Source organism: Protopterus annectens, chromosome 6.part0, assembly GCF_019279795.1.
Source record: "Protopterus annectens isolate FY-2018-M chromosome 6.part0, PAN1.0, whole genome shotgun sequence".
Lineage (NCBI taxonomy): Eukaryota > Metazoa > Chordata > Ceratodontiformes > Protopteridae > Protopterus > Protopterus annectens.
This window is the reverse complement of record NC_056737.1, coordinates 325,014,876-325,038,762: the sequence shown is the minus strand read 5'-3', so window position 1 is coordinate 325,038,762 and position 23,887 is coordinate 325,014,876. Positions and strand designations below refer to the sequence as shown.

At 40.4% G+C, this 23,887-nt stretch overlaps 1 protein-coding gene across 2 annotated transcripts in view; it reads right to left on the bottom strand.

Moving 5' to 3' along the window:
- Nucleotides 1–4,371: 4,371 nt before the first annotated feature.
- HAUS2 (HAUS augmin like complex subunit 2) overlaps nt 4,372–23,887 on the bottom strand; it is a 329,909-nt gene continuing 310,393 nt past the window's right edge. For both annotated transcript variants that reach the window (XM_044074083.1, XM_044074084.1), the window contains exon 7: nt 4,372–4,730. In XM_044074083.1, the coding sequence (XP_043930018.1) occupies nt 4,608–4,730 (123 nt within the window). In that variant the 3' untranslated portion in view covers nt 4,372–4,607. The remainder of the gene's footprint in view (nt 4,731–23,887) is intronic.

Genomic DNA, 23,887 nt, shown 5'->3' with positions numbered 1-23,887 from the left:
AATACAACTGTTGTGGTGGGTCTTAATGCAGAGAAAGCATCTGACAGAGTAAGCTGGGATTTTATGAGTAGAGTATTAGAAGCATTTGCATTCCCTGATACAATAAGGTGAATTAGAAGGACATAGGAAGGATATGAGGCATGAGGCAAGAATTAAAGTGGGAGGGAGGGTTCCTCTCAGATAAGCTGTGTTTGAACAGAGGAACTAGGCAGTGGCGTCCTCTCTCCAGTTTATTTACTTTATATTTAGGGCCACTAGCAAAATAAATAAGGGACTCACAAATACAAGGATATAATTGGTATAGCAATCAGGAAAAGTTGGCCTTATTTGCAGATGATTTTAAATTGTACCAGACAAATGCAGTGGAACATTTTGAGACAGTTCCAAGTCTTTTTGAGATATAAAATTAATGAAGATAAAACAAATGGTTGCAGTCTTAAATTATGTGCCCACACACAAATTGGTTCAGCAATACCCATATTTATGGGGACATAAGATGAAGCATTTAGGAGTATGGATTAAAAAGGCTTCTGTTATGACATATGTTTAATACAAAAAATAAGAAACAGGAAGCTCTTATTTAAGGTTATAGATAGCAACATACAAACAGTGAAAATGTTTTAGTCCTTTTAGTGTTGCATATGGATCAGATATACTTTTGCCAACCTGAGAAGTTGTGGACAATAATAAAGAACTGAAGGAATTTATCTGGGAGCAAAAGAGGGTAACAGTTAAGTGTGATAAGTTGAGCCTTCCAACAGAATAAAGTGTTTTAGGTTTACCTGATTTGAAGGGATATTTTAGAGCTATACACACAAGGCTCATATACGTAACACAAGCAGAAGGTTATAATTCAAAGCCTAAAGGGATGATGCTGAAGCAACGCAGAAGTTAAGAAAGAGAAAGATAGCACAATTCTGGATGCAGATCTTTAAACAGAACAACAATACAGATTATTATATTCATAAAGTAGCAGAAAGTATTCTAAGCTCTAAGCCAATACGAGAATGGAGAAAGGAGATTTTGCCAATAGGGAGGAGTGCAAGTAAGGGTACAAACAGAGACAAGAAGGACTTGAAGTTTACTGGAGAAAGCTGTCAGAAGAACCAGGATATTAGCAGCAAATAACTGAAGCAAGAAAGGTAACAGAGTGGGATGAAGGCCAGATACTGCTTTCCTTATGAGGGCTTGAACTCAGAGTACAGGCAAAGAGAAAGGGATGGGGGGGGGGGTTAAATTAAAGACCTGCACTGGTAGACATTTTAGGTGAATCTAGAACAGATGCAGTTTTTACAAAGGGGATAATTAGTAGGTATATAAAATATTGCATGGTAGTTATAAGACTCAGAGGAAGTCAGAAAAGACAGAGAAGAGATTTTCAAGAGCAATTTTCAAGAAAACAATGGGAAGACAGTATGGCTCCCAGGTATGCAACCAGTTCTAGAAGGTTTAGGAGCTTTGCTTGGAAGTGTTTACATAGGTATTTTTATGCCCCAAACAGGCTTCAAAGAATTTTTCCTCAGGTAGATAGCAAATGTTGGAGGTGTGATGGAGAAGAAAGAGGTAACTGGGAGCATAAGTTCTGAGGATGTAATGAGTTGACAGATTTTAATAATTGCTTACAGAGTACTCTATCAGAAATTCTGGATGATGAAATGGCTGTTAAGTAAGGAAAAAAATTGAGCTAGGATACAGGATCTGAATTGCCTAGACATAGTAAGGTCTTAAGTTTAATCCTGTTGGCCGCTAAAAAAAAGCAATTACTAGAAAATGGAAATCAAAGTCTACAATAACTGTATTTGCGGTACTGAATATTAAAAGAGATAAAAGAACTGGAAAAGGCATCTTTAGAAAAGGGAAGGAGCAAATTAAATAGAAGTAAATGGAAATTGTTTGAATGATACATGCATAACAATGTTCAGGAGGAGGAGTGAGGTTTAAAGGAAGACTGAAATTCACCAAATTTTTGTAATGATGGACTAATGACAGCAGCAAAGAAAATGTGCATTGTGCATATTACATTTAAATGGAAAAGTGTTAAAATGGTTTGCTTTCTTTTTTGTTAATTGATGTTTGCTTACGTCTTAAATGCCAATTTAATAAAGGTGTTAAAAATTATTTTTTTCCTCCAGGTCTGAAGAGTCTGGAAGCTAGAGGAGGAGGAGCAGGACTGACACAGTGTTGAGATGGGCAGTGCACAACAAATGCACAGAGTGCAGGTCTCATGGAAGAAGCCTATGCCCACACTCTATTTACCTTTTAAACCCTTGCCCATCAGCCATGACACAAACAGTTGTGGCAAGAATTCTAGCAGAACTACAAATTTTGTTTTCTATCTAAGAAAGGAACAGCACACACTGTAAACGAATCCTATGCTAAGACAATAACACTAAACACATCTATAAACAAATATCTAAGCACACATCATGGTATAAACAGTCCTATTCAAACTAACTCTAGTCCTACAATTCTAACACAAAAAAAACAAACTAACTTGACAGGAGAGCAAAACTTCTCTTGCTGGTGATGGAGAAGGATAACAGTATAGAAAAGCAAAAACTGCACTCACAGGACATAGTTCTCAGGAGCCCACAAAAACGTGGCCTAACACTTCACGTGGCAAAAGAGATCTGGGGTACTAAAATGGAGTTCAGGGAATTATGGATAGGAGAGGAATCAGAGCCCTGGAACTGAAAAACGTCAAGGTCAGTGACGAGGTTGGATCTGGTTTACCAGACAACCCTCAGTTGAATTGGATGAAAAATAGACAACACTGGATCAAAAGTTAATTTATCATGTCTAGACCAGATCATATCGTAGGGACCCAAATCCTATTTTTGGAGTAGGACAAAGAGATTGAAAAACAAAACTACATCAGTATGACGGTCACTATAACAGTCATTTTAGGGTGTAAAAATTAAAACATAGTAAGAAATACTTTTGATGCAGTGGTAGTGCATAGAATATCAAAGTATGATGAAAAGTATTTTCACTTTTAGGATAGAGTTTTCCTTTAAGAAATCTAAATTATTTGAATTAAAAGGGATATACATAGTGGGCAAAACACCTTAAAAAAATGAGGGACCAAACAAAATTCTTCAATAAAAGGCTTGAGGAATGATATCCTCTCCAAAGTAGTAGCAGCAGCACATTTTACTACAGTAAAAATGGTCAAGAAAGACTAAAACTGAAATAAACATACAAATCACTACAAAGTAGGCCATGGAAATATTATGAGTGGATGATGGACTTCCAGCAAGCAGTTTTCAGTGACCATGAACTACACAGAATATTGAGGTACAGGAGGGGAAGGGACGTAGTGTAATAAAAAATGGTTACGGAGATGGAGGGAGAGATGAAGAGAGACAGAAGTAACCTCATAAAAAACGGTTACTAATGGAAAGGTGAAACTAAGCACAAGGGGAGAAAAAAAGGATTAAATATGAAAATTGAAAGGCTAAAAAAATATAAGAAAAGGGTAGTAATTTAAGCAATACGACCAGACATTCAAAGAGCTCAATGGAATGACCACGTCTTCGCGAAGTGGCAAATGAGATCTGGAGGAACAGGGAGAGATGCATCGTGGGTAAGGGGAGCTATCCAAGAGATTCTTTGTTTGCCACGAGCTTAGTAAAGGCAGAGTCAGATATGTAACCAATTTGTGAAGACAAGATGAAAAAATTGACAATATCAGATCTTAAATTTTTTTACTTAAAAAGGATATATATAGTGGGCAAAACACCTTGAAAACTGAGGGTCCAAACAAAACTCTTCACTAGAAGGCTTGAGGAAAGAAAACCTCTCCAAAGTAGTAGTAGCAGCACACAGTAAAAGTCATCAAGAAAGACAAAAACTGAAATAAACATACAAATCACTACGAAGCAGGCCCATGGAAATATTAGGAGAGGATGACGGACTTCCAGCAAGCAGTTTTCAGTGACCATGATCTACACAGAATATTATGCTGCTGACATAGAATGAAGAACCCCTTAGCATTTTTAAGAATTGTGGACTCTTGCAATCAGGTTGGCATCATCTATACTTGTAAGATATGCTACTTGGATCTCTCAATATCGATCCTGGCCAAGAGGCCTGTATATAATGCCTTGTCTGATTGACATTTCACTGACCTTTGCCAATTTTTCTTGCAGCACTTTACCATCAAGTCTTTAAATGTTGCCGTTTCAAAAACATTTTAGAGCAAGCAAAGAACATTATACACTTTTCCACGTACACATACAGGGATGCACAGATACGGATAGCAATGTGGAAAACCTTAAAACCATTCCACTGATAATGAGGGTGGCATGCACAACTGAACAGCACACAACTCAACAGTCCAAAGCAAAGTACATCCACGCACACAGTACATGCGAGGTAAACAGACTTTTACTATACAAAGTGCCCTGTGCTAAACATATTCCCAAAAATTACAAAACTGTACACAATTTAATAAATGTATTCAAAACATATTCCTTGACAAGTAACAGGCCCTAGTTATCATCAAAAAATGATGTCTCTGTTCTGGCCATCTCTATAATGAAACACAAATGCTTCTTAAACTGTGATCTTTGCAAAAGCAATGGTCATCCAATCAGCCATACAATTCATAGTAAATTGATGAAACTGCGGTTCTTAATTTGTTGGTGCTGATCTCTCCACTTCTGGACATGTTTCACCAGTTCTTCTGTCTCGATCACTAAACATGTCATCTTTGCAACTGCTGTATCCTAAAAGACAGAAGGCACAAGACGACATAAAATAACCATCAAATGAGTGAAAAATTAACATGATAAAATGATAGTCACTAACTCTTCAAAATGAATACACCACATGGTGTATTTTTTAATTACTTGGGTCATCGACCAACAGATACCTACTAAGCTAAGACTTTTTCCAAAAGTGACCCAGGAACCAGAGACTTCAAACAGATGCAAAGAATGGAGAAAACTGAAAAAATGAAATTGGATTTCCTTCAAAAGGCTACTAAGACAAACACACAGTTACTATTACAGTAATATTAAAGACCGTAACTATAAAATTTAATGCACTGGTACTTTTCTCAGGGAAGACTTAATCAGTACATTCCAAGAACAATATGCAGTTAAAGGAAACACTATTAACAAGTAATTAAGAGGAGCAAAATGGAACCAAGAGTTCAGTGGTAAAACCTGTACAGCAAAAATAATAAAAGGGAATAAATGCAGTGTGAATTTAAAACTCTACAAAATGCATTAAACAAAACAAATTATATTTTAAAACAAAAATGAAACTGAAATTTTGGTACTAACACAGGGAAAAAGTACAGCTGTGTACACTTGCCATAAATGTAGATGTTCGAGTGTATTCACTGTTGCAGTCATTATATTTGGGTTATCTGCCTGCAGGTAGCCCTCAGCCAGCCTGAATACCAGAGTCTTGGATTCCTGCGTCGGATGCTGTCCCTTCTTCAATGACGAATAAGACCACAATAGTTGGAAAAACATCTTTATAAACAACAGCAAAGCCTCCGGGTTACTACCCTTTTTCAATACTAATACAAAAATTCAAAAATCAAACAGGTTTAAATAGGAGTCATAAAAATCACATGACATACAGCCCAAAGTCATGTGACAACATACAAAATATATAATTCAAAAGAATAATAATGAAAAAATAAAAAAAATACAAAAATCTTCACATCTTAAAAACATTTTTAACTACATATACAACTAACAGATGGACATATAGACAATGACTTTTTATATTTTTACTCCTTAGCAGCATAACATAGTTCGTTGTAACTTAACAAGGATAAGTTTCAGTGTGATAGCAGAGTTTAAACCAGGTGGATGGTCAGCCGCTAATCTTAATATCCATTCATATTCCTTGATCTCCAATAGATTATTAGTATCCCCACTTCTCAAGGATATATACAAAATATCTATAACTCTGAATTTAAATTTATGTTCAGGACCATGCATATTTATATGTTTATATAAAGCATTTTTGTCATTTGTTCTTCTAATCTCAGATTTATGCTCGATGATCCGTTCTTTCAGCTTTCTGGTTGTTTTTCCCACATAGAAGGAAGAACATGCAAGACAAGTTGCTAAATATATCACATTGTTGCTAGCACATGTGGCTGATAGATGAAACTTATAAACTTTACCAGTTACTGGATGGGTAAATGTATCACTGTTAATATTCATAATATTAGTACAACATGTGCAATTCATGCAGCAAAAAGTACCATGCTTAGAGGAAGGAGGATGATTAAGTCCACTATTAAAGTCCTTGTAACATAATTTACTTTTCAAGGTTCTCATATTTTTATAGGAAAAATAGGGTCTATCATCTAAAATAGCTCTAATACCTGGGGATGCCATCAGGATGACCCAATTTTTCTCGATAATCCGCTTAACCAAATGTGACCTAGTGTTAAAAGTAGTAACATATCTAATTCTAAGGTCCTTTAGTACATTCCTATCCAAGACAACAGATGGCTCATACATTAGTAAAAAAAATAGGTTTAAGCTTTGTACATCTATCAGCTATGGTATTGGCTTTCATTTCAGACAGCAACTTGGGGTCATATCCACTATTCAAAAAATCTGTCATCATTTCATCAAGTTGCATGGTAAAACATGCCTCATCAGTATTTAATCTACTAACCCTATTAAATTGAGCTGTTACTTTTCCCTTAACTACATGGGGGGCATGCATGCTGGTACTATGTATATATCTGCCAGCATATACTTCCTTCCTGTGGACACTAGTATGAAGTGTCCCTTCTTTTAGTTGTATTTTAACGTCCAAAAAAGTAGCCATACTATCTGAAAAGTCCATTTTAAATCTCAAAAAACCTGTAGTGGTATTCAAATAATCTATGTACTCAACCAAATGAGAGGAAGACCCTTTCCAAATCAGAAAACAATCATCCACGAAGCGCTGATAAAAACATACATTGTCATTCAGAGGGTTAATCTTACTACAAATGTACCTCTTCTCCCACTGATGGAGAACCAAATTAGCGTAAGTGTTAGCTACTGATGTGCCCATGGCTACGCCAGTAAGCTGTAAATATAACTGTCTATTAAACAAAAAATGTTATTAGTTAAGACTACGTCCAATAGGGAACAAATGTTCTCTATATGACTTGCTGTTAGAGAAGCTTGTGAGGACAAAAATTCTCTAATAGATTCAATGCCGTAATTATTCGGTATAACAGTAAATAAAGCCGAAATAACCAAAGTTACAAATAAAAAATCTCCTTGGTTTAAAGAAGTGATATTCAGATCATTAAACCAACCTCTTAGCTTAACAATGAAGTCTGTAGTATCTTTCAAAACACTGTTACACTGTGACAAAAAAGGTTGCAACTGCTTTTGTAAGTAAATAGAAATAGGCTCAGTTAACCAGCCACCACCAGATACTATAGGTCTCATAGGTGGATCACATATTGATTTATGTATTTTTGGTAGACCATATAGTTGTGGGATGACTGGACAGGGAACAGTAAAAAAATGAAATAAATCCAAACCAATATCACCATTAATCTGTAAATCATAAATTATGTTCACAGAACTAATACATCTCTTAACATCAGCGGGTGTGATGCATTTAAATGCATAACCATCCCCAAGGAGGGTAGTCATGGATAACAAATACTTGCCGTGGCCCATAAGAACCACCACATCCCCTTTATCTGCTTGTTTGATAACTATACTACTATCAGCCTGTAAGGCTTTCAATGCCATATGCTCCTCATATGTTAAGTTATAACGTTTCAAATGTATACACTCAAAATACAAACGTCTTAATTCCATTTCACATAGATCATGGTAAGCAGTTAAAACAGGAATGCTGACAGGTATAAATATACTGCGTTTTTAACAGCTTAATTGAAGCGATGCAGAGTTATTAAACAAAACTAAGATTCACATTCCTAACAAATTGTTTAAGGTCAGTCAGAGCAGCCACTAAATCATCGCTAGTCATTGGAATAAAACCAAGCCCCTTTTGTAACAAAGAATAATGAGAGGCTTCCAATATAAAACTGGACAAATTTAGAGTACCTTTGATTATTGCCGGCTCATTTTGCCCTGCCCTAAACGGCTATCATTCTTGTGTTTAGTTGGAATCACGGCTTGCCTTGTCAAAGATCTACCTCTCGAAGCAGACCGCTCTCGCATTTTCTCAGGCTGGTACAACTGAAACCGTTTTTGCAAAAGATTTAAAGTTAACTGATGAATTTTCTTAGCACCAGTGGTATGCCCATTGTCACCTCCATTACGTTTTCCATCTTCGTTAGTGTGCGAGTCCACATTCATATCAGCTGTCTTCACCGTCATAGAAGAAGGCGTGGCTTCAACCAGGAGATTTGATGAAATAGTAGGTAAGTGAGCCAATGTAGGCTCAGGGAAAACATCCAGAGTGTCCAAGGAGGCTTTCTGGGCATGAAATTTATTGTTACTGCTAATAAAAGAATCATTCTTCGGCCAAAAAAATATATGACCTCTTTGAAAATCGGCCATATCACGCATAAGTTTACATTGTTTGGTTGCTTCCAGTCGATCATCAAGAGCCTGTAATCTATCGAGCATCTGCTGATAGATATTAAGCATACTAGCAAAACAAGACATAGCCACGATACCATCTTCCATAGCCATGATTTCGTCTTTCAAATCTTTTTCACTAATGGAAAAATAATCATTCATGAGAGCCATATAATCAAGGCTCAATAATGTTCAATTGTTGCCAGCGCTTAAGTAAATCAGGATAGGCATTCCCATATGAAGGCATTTTCAAGATTCTTAAGCCTCGTGGGACAATGCCTCTATCCAAGTAAGCTAAAAAGCTAAAGCGCTGACATTGTAGGCACTTAAATCACCTACCTTTCTTTCAAGTAGTTGTAATTTCCCAGATATTAGAGCTGTTTTACATGATAGACCCTATTTTTCCTATAAAAATATAAGAACCTTATAGATATTTTGTATATATCCTTGAGAGGTGGGGATACTAATAATCTATTGGAGATCAAGGAATATGAATGCATATTAAGATTAGCGGCTGACCATCCACCTGGTTTAAACGCTGCTATCACACTGAAACCTATCCTTGCTAAGTTACAACGAACTAAGTTATGCTGCTAAGTAGTAAAAATATAAAAAATCATTGTCCATATGTCCATCTGTTAGTTGTATACGTAGTTAAAAATGTTTTTAAGATGTGAAGATTTTTGTATATTTTTTTTCCATTATTCTTTTGAATTATATATTTTGTATGTTGTCACATGACTTTGGGCTGTATGTCATGTGATTTGTATGACTCCTATTTAACCTGTTTGGTTTTTGAATTTTTGTATTAGTATTGAAAAAGGGTAGTAACCCGAAAGCTTTGCTGTTGTTTATAAAAGTGTTTTTCCAACTATTGTGGTCTTATTCACTATTTTTCGTGCAGTACTGTGATGTCTTCCTTCTTCAATGACATCAGGTAATCAGGGGTATAAAACATGCAGCCGACGCCATTACATCAGTTTTTCTTGCCCCAGATGTCAAGTGTCCCCATAATGGGAAGCAATTATATGTTATGCTACATCTCCAACAAAAAGCAAATACACCAGAAAGCTCAAATACACCAAACAAGAAGGAAAGGTAGAGCCAAGAGAAGTCAGGGGAATGGAGTGAGGGTAACCAGGACTGCAACAGTAAGTGTACACAACTGTACTATGTTCTTCGTGCTTCACTGCTGCAGTCATTACATTTGGGTAGATTCCCAAAGCTAAGGAAGGGAGGAGGAAGTTAGAGAGCATTAGGACCAGCTATTAGGCCATGCAATACTGCAGAGGCAAAACCAGCTCTAGATTTAGAAAAAAATAGGCATGTGGTAATGCTTGGTGAAGGTATGAACAGACCTCCAGGTAGCAGCTTCTAGGATGTCCCTGGTAGGGGCCCCTCTGACAAAGGTTGTAGAGGTAGATACAGCCCTGGTGGAATGTGATCTTATCCCCTGTGGGGTAGGTTTTCCATGGTGCTTATAGCAGAAATGAATGCAATGGGCTATCCATTTAGAAATTGTTTGCTTTGAAATGGCCTTCCCCTCTGCCCCATGCAGCAAAGCCAACCAACAGCTTTTCAGATTTTCTGAGAGGCTTAGTCATGTCCAAATAAATTCTAAGTTGTCTGTGCAAGTCCAAAGAGTACAGAATTTGTTCTCCTTTGTTTTGTGGATTAGGAAAAAAGGCAGGCAAATGAATGGACTGATTTAGGGCCACACTAGACACCACCTTGGGCATAAAGGAAGGATTGGTCCTGAGGGAAACCCTGTCTGCATGGAAGATAATGAAGGGCTCCACTGCCATGAGGGACTGTAATTCAGACAGTTCTTGCTGAAGTGATGGCTAGAAGGAAGGCTGTTTTCCAAGAAAGGAATTTCAACTCTGCAGTTGCAGCTGGTTCAAATGGAGGAAGCGTGAGATTTCTCAATACAAAGTTAATAGGGGCTTGCCTGGGGGGGTCTTAAATTTATAGCCCCTCTGAGGAATTGCTTTAAGAGGGGGTAAGAGAAGAGGGGTGGTTCAGTATTATAATGTGCTGAAATTGCAGAGGCATGAATTTTAATTGACGAGAAGGATAGGCCCTTGTGGAGCATTTCTGTTAAGTACTGAAGAATATGAGGTAAACTGGGCACCGCAGTGCCCATACCCTGGATCTGGCTCCAGGAACAGTATCTTTTCCACTTTTTAGCATAGGATTTTCTAGTACTAGGTCTTCTTGCTTCCAGAATGACCTCTAGCACCTGCTTACTGAGGGATGCTATTGGAGAGCTCAAGGAATTAGCCAGACTGCAAGGTTCAGAGTTTGAAGCTGAGGGTGTAGAATCTAGCCCGCATGCTGGGAGAGCAGGGAAGGTGTCTGAGGTAGGTGCCATGGATCCAGCAGTATCAAGCTGAGCAAGAGGGAGTACCAGTGCTGGCGAGGCCAGTTTGGTGCAATAAGAATTGTCCTTGGTTTGTCCTGTTAGATTTTTAGCAGAACCTTCGAGAGGAGAGGCATAAGGGGGAAAGGCATAAACCGAGAGACTTTCCCAGGTAAAGGACAGGGCACCCACTTTCCAAGCTTGACTGTGGGAAGTCCTTGTGCAGAATTTGTCCAATTGGTAGTTCTGGGGGGAGGCAAACAGGTCCGTCTCTGGAGTCCCCCATTTGTTCCTCAAGAGGTTGAATATTTTTGGTTCCAGTTTCCATTCGTGTGGGTCCAGGAGATTTCTGCTTAGGTAGTCTGCCAGTGAATTTAGCTTGCCTGGCAGGAACTGAGCTTGTAGGTGCACTTGGTAGCTCAAGGCTGTGTTCCACAGAGCCATGGCTAGTCTGCAGAGAGGGTACGAGTGGGTTGCCCCCTGCTTGTTTATGTACCACATAACTTGTGGTGTTGTCTGTCTTTACCAATAATTGTCCTGGAAGGATGTGGTCCTTGAAGGCTGTCAGCAAATTCTGTACAGCTAAAATTTCTTTTTGGCTGATATGCAGTGCATCTGACTCTGGTTCCATTTGCCCTGATTGCACTGCCCTGCCAAGTGAGCCCCCCATGCACAATCTGAGGCGTCTGTAGTCAGGGTTTGGGTGGCAGGGGGTAGATTGAACGGGAGCCCCTTGTTGAGGTGGCAGGCCTCTGCCCACCAAAGGAACTCTGTCTTTATACAAGGAATGATAGGAATCATTGATTCCAGGTCCTGAGAATGTTGACACCATAGGCTTTTTAGATACCATTGTAGTTTCCTCATATGCAGTCTTGCATATGGAATTAGTAGAATGCAAGAGGCCATGAACCCCAGGGCTTGCAAAATTTTCATTGCAGATAGCTGGGTCTTTGTGGCCAGTAGTTTCACGTAGGATGTCAAATAAACTTGTTTTTCTGGCGTGAGGTAAGCCATCTGGAAAGTTGTGTTCAAGCTGGCTCCCAGGAATACAATCTGTTGGCAGGGTACCAGATGAGATTTCTTTTTGTTTATGGTGTACCCCAGCGAGGTTAGAAGTTTCTTTACAAATGCCAGATGTTTTAATAGCATGTCCTGGCTTTGTGCATGAATTAAACAATCCTCCAGTTATGGGTATATTTGAATATTTCTCTGCCTGCAAAATGCAATGGCTGGAACTAGACACTTTGTGAATACCCTGGGCGCAGCAGATAAGCCAAAGGGAAGTGCAGAGAACTGATAGTGCATGGAGCCTGCTCTGAAGCGTAGGTATTTCCTGCAAAATTCCCTTATTGGAATGTGCAGGTAAGTTTCCTTTAAGCCTAAGGTTGCCAACCAGGCATCTTTGCCTAGCATAGGAAGCAGCTGTTGAAGTGTTAGCATTTTGAATTTTGGGATTACCAAAAAGGTGTTTAGAATAGAGAGAGCCAGGATAGGACTCCAGGAGCTGTCTTTTCTGGGTACAGGAAAAGTCTTGAGTAAATACTTTGTCCCCTTTCTTCTGCTGGGACAGGTCGAATAGCCCTGATACTTAGAAGAGAGAGAACCTGCTGTTGCGCCTCTGCCCACTGATTTGGGGGTAGGGTCTGGCCAACCATTGGGTAAGGTGTGGAAGTGAAAACTGTATCCTTGGAAAACTATATTTAAAACCCATTTGCCCTGGGTAATGAGTTCCCAGTTTTTTGCATGCAGGGCGAGCTTTCCTCCTGAGGGAGCAGGCAGTTGAGCAGGGCTTGGAAGGGTTAAGGTTAAGTCATTGTGCCATTTTTCCATTGGGGGGTGTCTTACTACTTCCAGCTTTAAAAGTGGGAGCCCCCCACAGCTTAGGCCTGTGTGTAGCCAGGGACTGTAACCTAGGTGGTCTGCTGTTCCTGGGTTTGGACTGAAGACCTGGAAGAGACTGGAAAGGACTAATTCTTAGAAGGCCAATGCCTACTAAATCTGGGAGGCTGTACTTGCAGGAAATCTTTTAACAGTTTGCATAGATTTAGCTTTTCCCCTCATCTTTTTAAGGCCAAACAGGCGGTCATGGTTTAAGGGAGCATCCAGTAATTTAGCTTTAACATGATCTGGCAAGTCTTGCTCCTTAAGCCAAGCATGCCTTCTAAGTACAGACCCAGTGACAGCAGCCCTGCAAGATGCTTCTAAAGAGTCAAAACCACATTGCAAAGTATGTTTACCAACTTGTTCAGCAAAATGCATTAAATCCTGTAATTCTTTATGTTCAGCAAAGTCGGGAATCAACATAATTTTCTGTTTAAGTAGTCCCATAATATGCTGCTGATACTTTAACAAATGAAACTGGCAATTTAAGGCCCTAATGGCCAAAGTAGTAGAAGTGTACACCTTCTTACCCCATCTGTCCAAGGCCCTGGAATCTCTATCAGAGGGGGTAGGGTTTTGGCAACAGTAGCCTTAATGCCCTTTGGTCACTGGGAAATGGTCTCTGAATCCGCAGTAAGAGTCTTAAAGAGAAACTTGTGAGAGTAACGTACTCTGTAATACCTGTAAGGTAAGGTATTTAGGGCCAGGCTAGATTCCAAGAAAGCGTAATCTACAATATCCAGAACAGGAGGGATAGCTAAAGGCCTGTGTTGAGGGAGGATTAAGAATTCCCTAAGCCTCTTTTTGAGTCAGAGTAATCCTGGCTTTCCCAGCGGAAATGCTCCCCAAGAGTGTGCAAGGTTTCACCAAAAGAAAAATCTTTTGGAGGGGAAACAGAGGGAATGGAATCCTCTGCATCAGAATCCTCATAGGTAGATAAGGGCAACTCCTGGTAATCAGAAGAAACAGAAATTTCAAAATCCTAATCAGAAGGAAAATCAGTTCTAGGTCTCTTAGAGGGAGAAGGCTGGCTTCCCCTAATTAAAGTAAAAGGTCTTCAGCCATTCTAAGCATTTGTTTTTTAGGCATATGAGCCTGACCATGCAGTTTTCTAGGTGTGAGTCGAGTTTTAGGCCTTTATGAAGAAGATGGCGTCGGTTTAAAATGCAAATCTGTAGGCCTGAATACACCCTCAGAAGCAGATGCCTGCACAGCGGCTCCGGACCCATCCAAGGTAGAGACATCCGCAGGTTCCACAGTCGAAGAAGCATCTTGTGGCATACCGGACTCCAAATGGGTCTCAGTAGAGGCCTGCGAATCTGAAATAGCGGGTATTAGGGGCTGTGAAAGCACCTCACTGAGTACTGGCGAACTGGCAACTAGCTTAACGGAAGCGTCGTTGGCAGTTTTGGACCTATGCGGTCTGTCTCTGACTTTATCCTTACGTTTTTTCAGAATATCGGTAGTTGGATGGCTTACCAAAGCCATTTCAGAATAGTTAAACAGAGTGCCAAAATAATTTGCTGCGAAAATAGACAAGATGCCGAATAGTTCGGGGGTTGAATAAGGCACAAAACTGACAGCAAAGGACGTTGTGGTCTGGGCCTAAGCAAAGAATGCAATACGAATTAAAATCTTTATGAGGTATTTGCTTTCCACAGGTAAGACAATTGTTAACTTTTACTGACATCGGTTAAGGGCAAGAAAAAGGATCCCCAACGGGGTACTTAGCTTTTTTCAAAGACTTCTGTTCTGAAACTCGAAAACGAAAATTTCAGGAGTCGGCCAAACGGCACTTGCGAACTGCTACTGTTTCAGGCACGGCGCGGCAAGAAAGACTAATATAATGGCATCGGCTGCATGTTTTATACCCCTGACAACCTGATGTCATGGAAGAAGAGACAGCATCCGACGCAGGAATCCAAGACTCTGGTATTCAGGCCGGTTGAGGGCTACCTGCAGGCAGATAACCCAAATGTAATGACTGCAACAGTGAAACACGAAGAACATCAATTCAGAATGCTGAGAGGAGGATACTGTAAACGATATGGATACACATACCCTATGTTTGAATTATAACTATGAAACCATTAACCAATTAACAAGTCCAAAATCCCAAATATTTTCAATGAGAATTTTGTCATTGTGTAATAGCTTATGAGCTCTACAACAGACTTTGATAGTGCAAGAGCTCTGCCACAAAGACCCAACTCCCAAACGTTTTCACTGAGACTTTTCTCAATGTATAATAGCCTGTGGTCACTACATCTGACCCAGATACTGAAGGAGCTCTACCACAAGGCCTAATTCTCAACTCCCAAACATTTTCACTGAAAATTTTTTCATTACACAATAGCCTGTGATCACTACATCCGACTTTCATACTGCAGGAGCAGTGCCACAAGGCCCAACTAACAAATGTTTTCACTGACAATTTTGTCATTGTACAATGTAAGCAAATTGAACTTGAAGAATCTTGCTGTGTACTAATTTCAACTAGTCAAAGCATACCTGTCGTGTGCTGGAAACTGGATTTAACATCCCTCCCCTCCACAAGATAAGTCCTTACACTCCAAGGACCACTAATTAAGTTGGCCACTGTCTGTTCTCTTGATCAATACATTACACTGTAAGGGCCAGTTAATTAGACTATCTAGCTTCCAGCTTTCAGGAAATGAAAGAAAACCTGTTGTGCTTTGTACTGGCTATAAACAAATTACTCTGTTACAATCTGACCTGATGGTGGGCGCTTGCTATGCTCGGCTTTGCTCTCCCAGCTCACCCCCTCATACCTGGGTCTATATTATGATATCGCACGCTCAGAAGAGCGAATGACACATAAATTTACCTCATGTATGTGAAAGCCTACAACTTCGAAACCTCAGGACAGCGAATTTTTCCAAGGAGAAAAAAATCTCTGTTCAAAAAAAAAAAAAAAAAAAAAAAAAAACACTGTAAAACATTACATAATGTGGGAGGCTTCACCCCCCACCCCCCCCCCCCCAGTTAAAAATACCAACCACAAGATCGGACTACAGTGTCAAAAAGGCAAAGTAGCGAAAGCGGCCAAACAAATTCTTTCCCGGGGAAAGAATTCGCTGAAAAGCCGCTTCACTATTTTGCCTTTTCACGCTTTTCAGCTCGACAAAGACACATTCGACAACCTGTGTCTGCAACGGGGTAGTAGGGAACCTCTTACTCTACTATTATACTTTCCACACACGCGTTTCACTTGTGACTCTTTATTCTCTAACCCTCCCAAAACACCCTTACTACTGTCACACAAACACTTCTCTTTCATTTTACCTAATGCCTGATTTCCACTTAATGTTTTAGCATCATTCCAACTACCTTTTGCCCTCCCCATACTGCTTTGCACTATATTCATTCATAGTCGCATCCTTGCCTAACAGTAGCTATATGTATTGTACATTACATATTCTACTTTTACCAAATAAATCCTCACCTCTTCTTATTTTAACTACATCGTTGTACTTCAGCCATTTAAACCCCCTCTATTCCATAGAAGATACTAGGACAATTAACTCTTTTCCTTCATATAAAATGCTTATTTTCTACCTACCCTCCATCAGCTTTCATAGTTTCATTGGTAAATACTAGGCTATCTGCCCAAGGGCATTTATAAGCCTAGCCAGAATGTGTTGGCTTTCGCCACCCCCTTAGATTAGTTCCCTGTGCCTCTGTCCAGCAGAGCCATTAGTTCCCTGCGCCACTGCCCAGCAGAGCCACTGCAGTGATCCCCGGGGTAAATTTTCTGTTTCCCATCCACCCGTCAAGGGTTCTCTTGAAGAGAGTGTTAGTGAGGGGCTCTGCCTGATGTATACTGAAATCCTGTTCCAAAGCATGGGGAGTCTCTGGGACAGGAATCTATCCCTCCAGCATGTCCTACTTATCATTGTGTGAGGTTTATATCTCTAGAGCGTGTGGCTCTCCGGGATTTGTTTTTTTTTAGGTGGAGCATGACAATCAATTCTGGGTTGGACATGGCCTTGTATGTCAGGCAGAGATCACCTCTGAGTAAGAGGTATGCAACCGAGTATAGCTGGAGTTTCTTGAGTCGGGCTGCATACAGCATCTGAGGCCAGTAATCCTCTTGGTGAGGTACTTTTGTGGTCTTTCCAGCGGTTGCAAGTGTCATGTAAGGTACATCCCAAATGGGGCTTTGTATTCTATGATGGGTCTAATGAGTGATGAGTAAAGGGGCACAATAACCTCTTTTGTTCTAGATGCAAACCCTTTTGTGATTAGGTGGGCCACATAGAAAGATTTTCTAACCACCTTGGCAAAATGATTATCAAAGGAGAGATTACTATCTACTTGGGTCCCCAGATCCCTTATTACATTTTCTGTATTTAGGGGACTACTGCCTATGTGGTAGTTCACGGGTACTTTATTTTTTCCAAAGGGGATGACTATGCACTTTTTGGCATTTAGCTTGAGGCCATGATTTTGACACCAAGTATCCATCTCAGTGAGACACTTCTGGAGGGTGTCTGTATCAGCCAGAGAATCAATTATGGCCCCTAGTTTACAGTCTGCGAATTGGTCAGCCATAGTCCTCCTATGCTTGCATGTACCTCTGAGAAGTATATACCAAACAGGAGGGGCCCTAGGACTGAGCCCTGGGGGACGCCACTTGTAATCGGTTTAGAGTCGGACGTACAGCCTGCAACTCTCACCATGTGGGTTCTAGCCATGAGTCAGTTAACAACCCATGTCATGACGTAGGGGTTTATGTTCAAGCTGGTGAGCTTGTCTATAATACTAGAATGGGGAATGGTGTCAAAAGCCTTTGCGAGGTCTAGGTAGGGTGTGAACCTCCTTTCACTAGTCTAATGCCTCGGTAACTGTCTCAAAGAAGTCCACCAGGTTTAGGAGGCATGATCTGCCCTTAAAGCCAAAATGGGTAGGGTCCAAGGTTTGGAGGTTCCCAATGTCTTTGTTAATGAGTTCCATGATGATGTGCTCCATAGCCTTGCAGACCAGGCTAGTCAGGCTTATAGGGCGATAGTTCCCGGGGCCCGTTGTGGCTCCACCTTTGTGGAGTGGGATAACTGTTGCTGTGTGCCACTCTGTGGGTACGTAGCCTGTAGAGAGGCTGAGTTTGAACAGTGTGTTTAGGTGAGGGGTTAGTTCATTTTGGAGCTCTTGTAAGACACAGCCTGGGACACCGTCCAGTCCCACTGAAGCTGTGTTTTTGGGCTTTGGATAGGGCTGTTTTAACCTGTGTGTCGGTGATTGACGGGGCCCTACATTCTTCTGGTATGGTTATGGGCCCTTTAGGGGGTGAAGTTTGCACTACACCTGTCTACCAGAATGTTGGCAATATCAGTCGGTTCAGTGAATTTTGTGCCATTCTGCACTAACTCAGAGCAGATCTGAGAGTTTCCACTTAGGTTCTTGACATAGCTAAAGAACGCTTTGTGGTCATCTTTGGAGTCATTGGCAATTTTTCTTTTGAAACTAGCCTTGGATGATTTAATAAGGGATCATAGTTTCTTGCTGATACTGATCAGGGATGTCTTTCCTTCTTGGAATTTTACTCTTTTCTGTACTAGTTTCATCCTCTTGTTGTATAGCTTTGTTTATGACAGGGGTCCACCAGACTGGTTTCCTTTTCTTGGAGGAGTGAGTCTTGGTTTAACTTGGGATAGCATGATCTATGCATTCCTGCAGATGCTCATAGAGTGCCTTTGTAAAGGTTTCAGCAGCTTGGACAGCACTGTCCTTTAGCATGGGGGCAGTGAAGCTTTCCAACTCAGTCTTAAGTAACGTGAAGTTTGCTTTCGAAAAGTTTTTCACGGTGGTTTCCTTGATTGGGGGTGGGGGCGGAATGTGGATATCCAAGAGTGATTAGTCTATGGTCTGATCTAACCAGCGAGGGGTTGACCTCCGGTGTGTAACACTGGTCGCCCATGTTGGTGATGATCAGGTCCAATATGTTGTTCCCTCTGGTTGGGGTGTTGACCAGTTGATCCAGGGCATTCGAATTTTTAAATTCTAGGAAGCGTTGGGCAAGGGAGTTAGTACTTTAGTAGTTCTGCCAGTTTATGTTTGGGTAATTGAAATCACCCAGTATTAGGGTGTTTGGTAGGACCTTCATATTTCACAGTGTTTCCAGAAATGCGGAATGGAGGTCCTGGGTCATGGTGGGTGATCTGTAGCAAGCTACAATTTGGATGGCAGTTTTGCCCGTTGTTAGTTGCACATGGATGATCTCTGATGCATTGTGCTGTGCCACTAACCTGGAGGTGTGGGTATCCTTGATGAATATGGATACACCCCCACCTTTTGTGTTTCGGTCCTGGTTCTGTGGCCGAAAGGTATGGTACGAGTTATAGCCTAGTAGTGCTGGGGTGCTATCACGAGCCTTAAACCAGGCTTCTGTTACTGCACAGATGTCTATGTTCTCCATACTGAAGAGTGCCTTGAGTGCGTGCATTTTGAGGTTTAGACTTCTCATGTTGAGTAGCATTACCCTCAGTTTTTGGTTACTTGTGCTATTTATGGTGGTGGGTTTGTCTTTTGAGCCTTGCCTAAAAAAGGCACTATGGGGGCGGCAAGAGCCTTGGCCAGTATTCGAAAGCCTAAGGGTGACAAAGCAACGTGGCTTGTCGAGCATGTCATCCCAGGCGGACAGGTACTGGATCCCCTTTGAATGACACCAGAAACTTAGCCAATTGTTGAAATTGATCATTTTTTTCTTTATACTGTGTCATCATTCTTGGTGAGGGAAGGATGCTAGTCAGGGTCATACCGGCCTGGGCTACATGATCAGAGCGCTCTTCCATGTCTCTTTTCATGTAGTCGAGGGAGGTATGCCTGAGGTCATTCACACCAACATGGACAATGACAGTCTCATATCTGTACTTATTCTGGAGTGACCCGAGTTATGTGGTGGATCCTGGCGCCCGACAGGCAGCTAACTGTAACCTTCTCCTTGTCCAGCCTAGTTAGTGGGACATCAGTGTGCCTGACTATAGAGTCGCCTATTACTAGTGTGTTCGGTATGTTACTTTGCCTTAAGGGCTGTGATTGCGTGGCACACGTGTTTCATGGTTGGTGATGGGGTGTGGAGGTCTCTGTTTCTTTTGCAGTTAGAGCCTCCGAGTATGTTTTCATGTATTCATGTGTGTTATTTGCCGGTGTTGGTTTATTAGGTCTATGTGAGATTGGTGGTGTGTTGCAAGTATTACCCTTCTCCTCTTGAATGTCAGTTCCAGTCTTGGGTTGAGAGAGCTTTGCCTCCAGTTTGGCTGTACAATTGCATCTCTTGCATATATTAAGTGTTTGGTGGTAGGAGGAGAGGGTTGTCTGTGTACATGAGGCAGTTGTAACATTGCCTCAAAATGTCCAGATTCACCAGTTGGACTGGAGAGTACACCGGAAACTTCCCTTTGGACATGCCTGAATAGGTAGAGTAAGCTGTTTTTCTGATTGGCTGGTGGGGACGAATAGAGAGCCTTGTCCTTCTGGACAGTAGAGGGGGGGGGTCTAGTGCTAGGGTTAATTAGTGCTTGCTATGAGTTTTAAGCAAGTGCTTGACTGAAATGAATGGCTTGAGTGCTAAAGTTGAAGTTTTGTCTAGTTCAAAGAGAAAAATTGAAGAGCAGACTTCATGGAGCCAAGAATAGTTTAACTCCAGCTAACCGGCACTACCCGGTATGCAAAACCGAGCAAATGCATTTTTTATAGCAGGGAATTGAAAGAGATAGAAAATAGCCAGAAATGGCCGATAAACTACTAACTTCTGGGCTGAAACCACTCCTCCAGGAACCGATAGGCTGCTCGAAGCTCCCCTCTCTCACAGGTGAACAGCGAAACTTCCTTCTATCCAAGTAAGGTATGGGCAACACAAACTTGTAACACAGCCCTGGATTCAGCAATAACCTGAAAACTGGACTATACTAGTTCAGAAAGGTGGGAAACAAGTATATATTTTTTTCAGAAAATAGAGCAGATGCAATCAAAATTAGCCCAAAATGGCCAAAACGTCCTTCTATCCAAGTAAGGTATGGGCAACACAGAAACTTGTAACACAGCCCTGGATTTAGCAATAACATGAAAACTGAACTATACTAGTTCAGAAAGGCGGGAAACAAGTATATTTTTTTTTTCCAGAAAATAGAGCAGATACAATCAAAACAACACTTTAAATGCACAGAAAAGGCTAGCGCACTTTAGTGTGTAGCCTACAACAGTTAAACAGATTATTTAAACATAAAAATTACTTAATTCAAGTGCAGGCAGCGAATAAGTACAATATGCAGCAATAACAAACTTTTTAAATCACAGATTCGCTGAAAAAACTGGCATTTTAGGCAGAATTAGTTAAGACAGCAAGAAAAGCAGAAAAATGATACATACTTAAACACTCCAAAGACTCTCTTTTGTTTCTCTGCTGCTGTAGACTCTGCAGAACACCTGGAAGGCACTTGCTGAGCGGAATACAAGCACAAAAACTGTGCAAATGCGTTTTTTATAGCAGGGAAGTGAAAGAGATAGAAATTAGCCCAAAATGGCCAATAAACTACAAACTTCTGGGCTGAAACCACTCCTCCAGGGACCGATAGGCTGCTCAAAGCTCCCCTCTCTCACAGGAGAACAGAGAAACTTCCTTCTATCCAAGTAAGGTATGGGCAACACAAACTTGTAACACAGCCCTGGATTTAGCAATAACCTGAAAACTGGACTATACTAGTTCAGAAAGGTGGGAAACAAGTATTTTTTTTTCAGAAAATACAGCAGATACAATCAAAACAACACTTTACCCAATTAACCAGTTAAAAAGCTCAAAACTGAGCCCTGTTCCAGCAGTCTTCAGACAAGTTCTAACTGCAGACTCCTGCCACTAGGGTACAGAGAAACCTTCTCCAAAAAAGATGGCCTGGATCAGTGTACAAATTATACAAACAAAGCTAGATCCAGCAGGCCTGAATCTAGTCTATGCTACAGCAAACAAGGCGTACTGATTTCATAAAGAAACAGTTCAAGTAAGCATGCGCAATAAGCCTTTAACCAGAAATTCCCAGCTCAGAAGGGCAGAATTTAGCCTGCCTTCCCACAAGAGTGCAGACCACAAACCTTCTTAATGTAAAATAACTGGCCTGAAGCCCAAGTGCTTAACCCAGAACTAATACACTTTTAGAATAACAGACACTGAGCCTTCAATCAGCAGTTCCCAACTTAGAAGGATGTACGCTACCTGTCCTGCCACAACAGTGCAGACCACAAACTTTCTCAATGTAAAACAACTGTCTGAAGCCCAAGTGCTTAAACCAAAGGCCTTAGAATAACGGTTACAATTTAATCAGGCTACTAACAAGCAGTAATAAAGGCAGCAGAATACATTCAATTGAGTACTTTTAAGAACAGGCAAGAGCAAAATAAGGTAATTAGGTAGGAAGAAACACAAATACAGTAAAGCAGACAAAGTGAATTTTTTTTGTAGAGGGAGGAAACAGAACAGATAGATACTACAGGGGAATGTCCTTCCCAAGCGCTCTCTCTGTACACAGCAGAGGAGATGGGATTGGTAGGAGTATGTGAAATCAAAATATGATCTCACTGTAATCAGTTGAGTGAGCAAATGAGATGGGTCCAGGAGGAGTGTGCAAAAACAGATTTACAGCAGGGGTGGGCAATTCCAAAGCGAGACTCCACCACCACTAATATCCCATTGCCCTGCAACTTCTCTTTCCTTCTTGATTCATACTTCCCCACTACCTGCCAACAACGTACAGATACATTTACTTAATTATGCTACTCCTCGGCTTATCCTCTTATTCTTCTCCTTCTAATGGGCCATTTCTCATCCTACCATGACTCGATAATAGCTCTCCTCTCCCCAACTCTGTCCCAACCACCTATTCACACTTCTTCACTACACACTCCATACATCATACCAAACCTATTTAATGGCCACATTCACCTTTACTCCAAATATAGACTGATTAACTTCTCAAATCAAACCAAACCAAAACAAAACTAAGTGGATAAATACTCTCAAAAAAAAAAAAAAAAAAAGTATATGGGTTACTTTCATTTCATTGACAGCTCATTTCACTGACAACCAAATCAGCAAGACCAATTCACTGAAAGTTCATTTCACTGACAACTCATTTCGTCGACAGTTATATATGGCCTGTTCCCCACTGTAGTGCGATCCTGGAATTAGAATATATAGTAAGGGGGCACAGGATTTATATATATATATATATATATATATATATATATATATATATATATATATATATATATATATATATATATATTAGCTTCCAAATTCTTTGCTTGGAAGTGATTGCATAGGCATTGTTATACCCCAAGCAGACTCCATAGAATTTTTCTCAGGTAGATGACAAATGGAGGTGTGATGAGGAAGAAGAGGTAATTGGGAACATTTTTTGAGTGTAATGAGTTTGCAGATTTTAAAAACTTCCTGCAGACTACTATAAGAGAAATGACATGCTTAGTAAATTGGTGTAACTAAGGATTTTTTTTTTTAACTATGATACAGGATCAGAATTACCTAGACATAGTAAAGGCCTTGCTGAGTTGAATTCTGGTGGCTGCCCAAAACAGCAATTACTAGAAAATGGAAACCAAGTCTAAACCAATTATACTAGTATTAGTGAATATAGTACAAAAATAAAAGTGAAGTGGGATCTTTAGAAAAGGGAAGGAGCAAATTTCATACAAAAATGGGAATTGTGGGAACAATACATGCAGAATAATGTTTTGCAGGAGGAATGAGGTTTAATGGAAGGCAGAAATTAAGTGAGCTTTGTAATGTTTGACTGACAATGACTCGACAGATTACAAGTAGTGTATAATGTTTGCAACTGAAAATACCTCAATATGTTTTGTTTTCATTTATATAAATGTATGATTATCTGCGTCATAAGTGATAACTTAAAGATATTTCTTGTTTAAAAAAAACTGCACTAGAAAAACTAGGTAGTTCTAGTGTTAAACAGTATGGCATGAAAAAGAATATCATCCAGACTGCTGCGACTGGAACCCTAGAAGACTTGGCAATCATTTGCCTTTTGAGCAGAAGGAATCTGATCTAGACAGCTGAAAC